This window comes from Phaseolus vulgaris, chromosome 9 (genome assembly GCF_051622355.1).
Source record: "Phaseolus vulgaris cultivar YP4 chromosome 9, ASM5162235v1, whole genome shotgun sequence".
In the NCBI taxonomy this organism is placed as follows: domain Eukaryota; kingdom Viridiplantae; phylum Streptophyta; class Magnoliopsida; order Fabales; family Fabaceae; genus Phaseolus; species Phaseolus vulgaris.
Genome location: NC_143506.1, coordinates 16,423,245 through 16,430,278, shown reverse-complemented (window position 1 = coordinate 16,430,278; position 7,034 = coordinate 16,423,245). Strand labels below are relative to the sequence as shown.

At 32.7% G+C, this 7,034-nt stretch overlaps 1 protein-coding gene across 7 annotated transcripts; it reads left to right on the top strand.

Moving 5' to 3' along the window:
* Window positions 1–393: 393 nt before the first annotated feature.
* LOC137823098 (putative receptor-like protein kinase At1g80640) lies at window positions 394–4,336 on the top strand. 7 transcript variants are annotated; one of them, XM_068628218.2, is made up of 10 exons: window positions 394–1,131; window positions 1,238–1,396; window positions 1,517–1,767; window positions 1,855–1,987; window positions 2,297–2,360; window positions 2,443–2,539; window positions 2,673–2,775; window positions 3,471–3,589; window positions 3,669–3,758; window positions 3,895–4,336. In XM_068628218.2, the coding sequence occupies exons 1-10, from the start codon at window positions 1,029–1,031 to the stop codon at window positions 4,027–4,029; spliced, it is 1,254 nt and encodes a 417-aa protein (XP_068484319.2). In that variant the 5' UTR covers window positions 394–1,028; the 3' UTR covers window positions 4,030–4,336. The 7 variants fall into 7 exon arrangements, 4 of the variants coding, with proteins under 4 accessions (XP_068484319.2, XP_068484318.2, XP_068484320.2 ...); XM_068628217.2 differs by having other exon boundaries at window positions 691–1,131; window positions 1,235–1,396; XR_016515485.1 differs by having other exon boundaries at window positions 769–1,131; window positions 2,626–2,775.
* The last annotated feature ends 2,698 nt before the right edge of the window (window positions 4,337–7,034 follow it).

Sequence of the window (7,034 nt, the reverse complement as noted above, 5' to 3'; positions counted from 1 at the left end):
CATAAAACACCTACACATCGATATTTTCAATTTGTGTATGATCCGGTCTAATAGATGACAGATGACTTTATCATTCTAACTAATTTAGATATAAACTTTAAATGACTATGATACCATGTTAAGAAAATAAATTTTAAATTTAACTCAACCTTATAAAGTCAATTAATGAATTTTACATCTAATTATATTATAAAATGTATTTGTAGTAAATGTGATATCTAAAACAAATTTAAAATTTACATAAAAGTGTGGAGTAAAATTCTAAAAGTATATTATGCTTAGAAATGTAGTTATTATTTAGAAATGCACTTATTATTAGAAAGGCACCACCAAGACAAGGACCTAACGATGTGAAGGTGTCATGTTCAGAAGATCAAATGAATCGTCTTCATCATTTTGCAGCCCCATGAATGAACCTCCCACTCCTTTCTTTTTCTCTTTTCCTTTGCATAAGCTTAAAAATTTTATACAAAAGAAAATAAAAAGAAGAAGAAAATGTTGGTTCATGGTTGCAGCAGAGTAGCGCAGTTGACAAGAGCAAATGCACATGCTTGTCGTGTGATTGCCGCTTCACCTCAACATTAAATTTCCTTTCCCCACTGTTCCTTCTTTTCTCTTCTGCACAGAAAGCGACATAATATCACATACACACTTTAATACATGATTTCACACACTTATTTCAGCAATCTTATATTTATAAAAAAGTATAAAAAAGGAGTTTTGTAATTCAAAAAACCTTATATAATCGAATTTGAATTATCCTTGGTTGAATTGATGATATATTAGCGAGTTAAAAAAGAAGAAAAGAGAGAGACAAAGAGAGGTAGGAAAAGAAGATTCAAAAGGGTAGGAAAAAAGAGCATTCTTTTTGGAAAACCAAAAAGCAGTTGAAACCTTGGAGATCGAGAAGAGAAGAGAAGAGAACACCCATTAACATTAACTTCCAAAGGCTTCACAATTCACAACACAGGGCACACTCTCTCCCTTTATGCTTGTGCCTCCAAATACATGCATAGTTACATCAAACAATGAAAATGAACCTTCTTTTTGTGTTTATTCTTCTTCTGCACTACGTTGCTGCTGCAGACCCTCCTGCTTCCTCTCCTCAACCTCCTCCTTTTTTCTCTCCAGGTACTCATTCATCTCTTTCTCATCATTGGGATTCTTAATCTTTGTTAAATAATTGGTTTTGCTAATGATTCTTTTCACTTTTGGATTCTCACAACTGTTAAAGCAGGGAAAGAGCAGCATCACCTGAACAAGAAAATGCTAATAGCTATTGTCATAGCCACCACTTCACTTGCTGCACTCATTTTCAGTTTCCTATGTTTCTGGATTTATCACACTAAGTCTCCAACAAAATCCAAAACCAAAAAGGTTCAAACTCCCGGTCCAGGTACTTATTTATTTTCTAATGTTCCGTTTCTCATATACCTTTTAAGAAAAATTTCAGAATCAAATCGACTCTATGGTGTTGTCTGAGATTAATTTTTTCCCTTTCTGTTTGAATGCCAAGATGCAGAGAAGGGGATCACCCTAGCACCGTTTCTGAGTAGATTCAGTTCCGTCAAAATTGTTGGTATGAAGGAGTCTGTGCCGATAGTTGATTATAAGCAAATAGAAAAAACGACCAATAATTTTCTGGAAAGTAACATCTTGGGCGAGGGTGGTTTTGGACGTGTTTACAAGGCTCGCTTGGATCATAACCTGGATGTTGCAGTAAAAAAACTCCACTGTGAGACTCAACATGCGGAGAGAGAATTCGAGGTAATTAATTTGCTGGTTCTCTGTTTTTTAGCTTTTTTTCTTTCTGGTCCTTTCTTTCTTGTGTTGAATGGTGTGATGAAATTGCAGAACGAGGTTAATTTGTTGAGTAAAATTCAGCATCCGAATATAATCTCCTTACTGGGTTGCAGCATTGATGGTGACACGAGGTTTATTGTTTATGAGTTGATGCAAAATGGATCATTGGAGGCTCATTTACATGGTAAAATATTGTATCTCATGTTTAAATGCATAGCAGAGAGGACCTGATTTTTTTTCCCAAAGTTATTAAATTTTGAAAATCGTTTCTAAATATATTTGTTTTAAAAACCAAAGATCAGAAAAGGTTAGGAGATGTTTTATTTTTTCTTCTGGACACAATCGTGTTCCTGAAGCAAACACCCTCAGATGTGTTCAAAAGACAAATAAAATTTAGAAACAGAAAAGTTTTCTGAAACAGTAAACAACAACACTTGATTCTCGGTTACTAAATTCTTATTGTGTCATTCTTTTCCAAAATCTTATGCTGAAGGACCTACTCATGGCTCGGCATTGACTTGGTACATGAGGATGAAGATTGCCCTTGACACAGCAAAGTAATGTTCCGCTAAAAAGATTTTGATTTTTTTCTCTTGTGTTCATTATAGTGGTATTAACATTCTTCTGGTATGCTGGCAGAGGACTAGAATATCTGCATGAACACTGCTACCCTGCAGTGATCCACAGAGACATGAAATCTTCTAATATTCTCTTAGATGCAAACTTCAATGCCAAGGTAAGAAAATCACATTAGATTTGCCATAAAAGTTACTTCCCTTTTCCATTACCAATTGTTTTCCTCTTTTGTTGTATTCACCTAAGCTTCATATTATGTGTTGGCACCTCGAACTTATTGGTGGTGGATTCAGCTGTCTGATTTTGGTCTAGCCATAACTGATGGGTCCCAAAGCAAGAAGAACATTAAACTATCGGGTACCTTGGGATACGTAGCACCGGAGTATCTTCTAGATGGTATGCCAGCTAAACCTGTTATCATTATACGCCATATGCATTGGTTTGACAGATAGTGTATTTCAATATATTGTAACCCTTTAGCAAACCAGATCCAAGAAATTGTTTTTCTCAGTCCTCTTTGATTTTAATGACGTCACGACTTTAGGGTGGGTTTGAAACATACGACCTATGTCTCTTGTTCTCATCTTGGACATATAATCATATACCTGCCCTATTGAAAAGTCACATGTACACATTATTCAAATTGACCAAATCGACCATGTGATAAAAAATGAATACACATGGAACAAATTTTGAAGTTAATGACAATCTCATGCTTTTATTTTCTAAGCAATGGTTGTTAGAGCACTTTATTTTGAAGTGTATGTCTCTCGCTTTAGAAATGGAATTTATTCTTGTCTGAAAAATGGTAAACATTGGATGGTTTGGGGGAACAGATATAAGCTTTCTACAATTCATTTGAAAATTTGAGACGATTTGTGATGGGTCTAATATGTTTTTGACTGTTGAGAGGGATTTCATTTCAATTGAGGTAGAAATTATTCACTTAGATATGGATGATTGGGTTACTGTAGCAATAGTTTTTTAATATTATCATGTCTTAGATTCATAAAGCAAGTTCATGTAGCATTGTGAAATTCATGTGTAGGAAATCTTGTAGAATTAATGGCTGCAATTCAATTATTTTACAGGTAAATTAAGTGATAAAAGTGATGTGTATGCTTTTGGGGTTGTGCTATTGGAGCTCCTATTAGGAAGGAAGCCAGTGGAAAAACTGGCACCGACGCAATGCCAGTCTATTGTCACATGGGTATGGGCTACTTTTCATCTCATCTACCCCCCATAAGTATGGAAAGCAGTGTAAGGCACATAACTATTTATGATTGCAGGCCATGCCACAGCTCACGGACAGAGCCAAGCTTCCAAACATTGTGGATCCAGTGATTAAGAACACAATGGATCCCAAACACTTGTACCAGGTTTGTGATCCTAGAATTCAAAATTCAAAACTCAAAACTCATTTCCCACTTTTATTTATATTACCAATGCTGCTTACTAGGTACTTTCCTTAACCAAACAAATGTACTTTTCTTTAATGGGTTTTGTGCTTTATAGGTTGCTGCTGTGGCTGTGCTATGCGTGCAACCAGAACCTAGTTATCGCCCCCTTATCACAGATGTTCTTCACTCACTTATCCCTCTTGTTCCCATGGAACTTGGAGGAACACTAAGAGTTTCACAAGTGAAGTGAGGCAGCATAGTACTTCATAGTACTCATCAGTTTTATAACAGTGAGAATGAAGGGCATCAGTGGGGGGTATGATGCTGGCAAGACATTTTCTTTTTACCAAATACTCCAAGTTACAGATAGATCCAGGACAAACTATAAGAACATTCATTTGGGAAGGGTGTTTACCTTAAATAGGGGGAAAGAGCATTAGCTTGTTCATAACAGATGTAAAGAAGAAATTAGTTTCACTTTTTTTTGGGTGGAGGTGGATTGTGTATAGACTCTACAGAGTATTGAATTTGTATAAAATTGGATCTGTTGTCTCCCATTCCATACTTTGGGTGTGTGAAATTTCAGTACATAAAGCCAAAATCACTTGGAACCTCTTAACTCAATCATGTATACACAGTCATACACCCAACACATTGTAATGAGAAATCAGAAGCTTCTATTAAAAGTATGTTTGTTTCAATTGAGACTGAAGAAGCTTCTATCAAAAGTGATCAAGAGAGGAAGTAAGGGTGAGGAAAGATGGAGTCTTAGCAACATTGGAACTCAAGAAATATGCAGAAAGTTTAATAATCGAGAAAATGAGATGCGGAGATTTTTCACGCTTACTAGATAAGAAAGGCAAAAAAGTTGTTTTCTGATATTGTTACGCATTCATTATACAACCGGAAACACAGTGATTTTTTTTTCACTATAATATCTTATAATTATAATATTATTTTAAAAAAGAAAACAAAATAATTAAATCTATTTTTGATTGAATTTTATATTAAAATTTTGTTGTAATTAAAAGTTTAAATGTATAAAATTAAGTATTATAAAAAAGTTACAATTTAATTATATTTAAAAAATGAGCAGTTACCTTTTATCTCCACTAATTATTAGCTTTTTTCCTATTTAGTAGTTAATGTTTTTAATCTAGATGTAGCTCTCTTTCCACTATTTTGTTAGTTTGTTTTTTCTCCATTTTATTTTATTTTTATTTTATTTTTTTTTACATTAATTTTCTTCCTTGTGAATTTTGTAGTACAACTTTAAAATATTATTACCAGTAAAATAAATAAATAAAACAATTATATACATCAAAATGAAGAAACCCATTAAATATTACTATAAATTATAACATTGATATTTATATTGAATTACAAATTCTAATTAATTATGAATGTTTTACTTTCATTATTATTATTATTGTTATTATTATAAATTAGTTTTTTTAAAAATAAAATTATCTTTCTTCCACTAGTTTTTTTCCAACCAAACAACATTTTTATTCATTTTCAATCTTTTTATTTTTTTTATTCTTTTGGAGAAGATAAAATATGCTTCTTTTGAACAAGCAGTCATGCATTTTATCTTCTGGATAATGATATATTATAACCCATCACATCCCATCAAAAATTATATACAACTTTTTAAAGTATCATTTTCCTTATCTTTCTTATCTTTTAATCCCATTTCAGTCAGTTGTTTTATGTTTAAACATAACCTTTTCAATCACAATACATGGCTTCCCTTAAAGAAAGTATTGGTCTATATAAATTATTTTAACATATTGAAAACATGGTTATGTACAACTTAAACAAAAGCAATTAACAGTCATTCTTGGCTTTTTCCAAACATATGAAAAACAAACATGTCATTCTTGTCGCATCACACTCTCCACCACGGTCAAAACTAACAATCCTGATGATTTTTCAGAATTACCTTTCCATTTTTTAAAATTTCATACTTTTCAAGTCATTAAAGATTTTCTTAAATCAAGAAAAGATAATCATATCGAGAAAAAATCATCAATAAATATGATAAAAAAATATTACATCAAATTGTAGGAGTTAAAGGGCTACTGATATATGCATGAACGATCTCCAGAAGATCTCTGTACTTTTAGTTTCCCATTTCTTTCTAATTTTATAAAGATTTCCCTAATTCAATCCACACAAGTATCCATATAAAAAATCAAGGAAGGTAGAATATTATCAGATTCAAAAGACAATTTATACGAACCATCCAATAAATCAGGTTCAAAATGTTCCTTTCTAAAATACTCAAGATCAGTATTTTCACTTATAGCTAAATCAAGATCAGCAAATCCCAAGAAGAATTACCCACTTCCATTTGCCATACTCCATTCAAGATCTCAATAAATCCACTATTAAATCAAAACAATAATGCAGTATTTTTATTACGGGCCAAAATATAACTCAGAAAAAAACTATCAAAGGGTGATCAATATAATAGAACATTCCCTTTGGAAAGGACGCACTAACCAATGTTCCAACCTAGGCCAGGTCAATAATGGTCAATAACTAAGATGCATTGAAGTTCAAAAAATTGTCCACTTTTGACAGGCAAAATCCCTAGAGTGCTTTCCCCATTAACAACATCCATTCTTAACTTTAAACTCAATCATACAATAAATGCGTAGCGTTCATGAAGTAATTTGGAAGATGGGAAATACGTATAGCATTTGACTGAAAAGTTATGCCGAAACACCAAACCAAGTCTAAATCAAAATACATGATAAAGCAAGTAAAAAGCGTGCAGAAGTCAGAAGCTAGTTGTTCTATAGATTTATCACTCAGCAATTTAAACCCAATTAACATTTTGCATTTATGCAGCACCAATAAACCAGCTTTGCATCTCCTCTAACCCAGAAACTATTCACATAAAGTCTGCAGATCCATTCAATGAATTCTAATGCACCAGACAAAAAGATTAAAAACACAAAACTAGTGACAAGTAACCTGGAATGGGCAGGCGATAAGATCTCAAAGTTTCCAATGTAAAAACTAAACACAAACTTCAATTATGACAAAGAACATCTCAATCACAAACCAAACTCCTACCGCTACTTAAAGCACAACTAAAAAGCGTCATGCACAATGTAAATAATTATAATAGAATAAGTAGCCTACACCAATATGCCTCGCATAAATCAAAAGATAATACGCACAAAACGGTTATCAAAAGTAAAACAAAATTAAAAACGAACTCATAATAATCCAGAACACAAA

What these genes read in the sequence shown, in the direction of transcription:
- LOC137823098 (XM_068628217.2), top strand. Translation starts at nt 1,029, where the DNA reads ATGAAAATGAACCTTCTTTTTGTGTTTATTCTTCTTCTGCACTACGTT. An exon ending in TCCTCCTTTTTTCTCTCCAG is followed by an intron (nt 1,132 to 1,234) that starts GTACTCATTCAT and finishes CAACTGTTAAAG; the next exon opens with CAGGGAAAGAGCAGCATCAC. An exon ending in ATTGCCCTTGACACAGCAAA is followed by an intron (nt 2,361 to 2,442) that starts GTAATGTTCCGC and finishes GTATGCTGGCAG; the next exon opens with AGGACTAGAATATCTGCATG.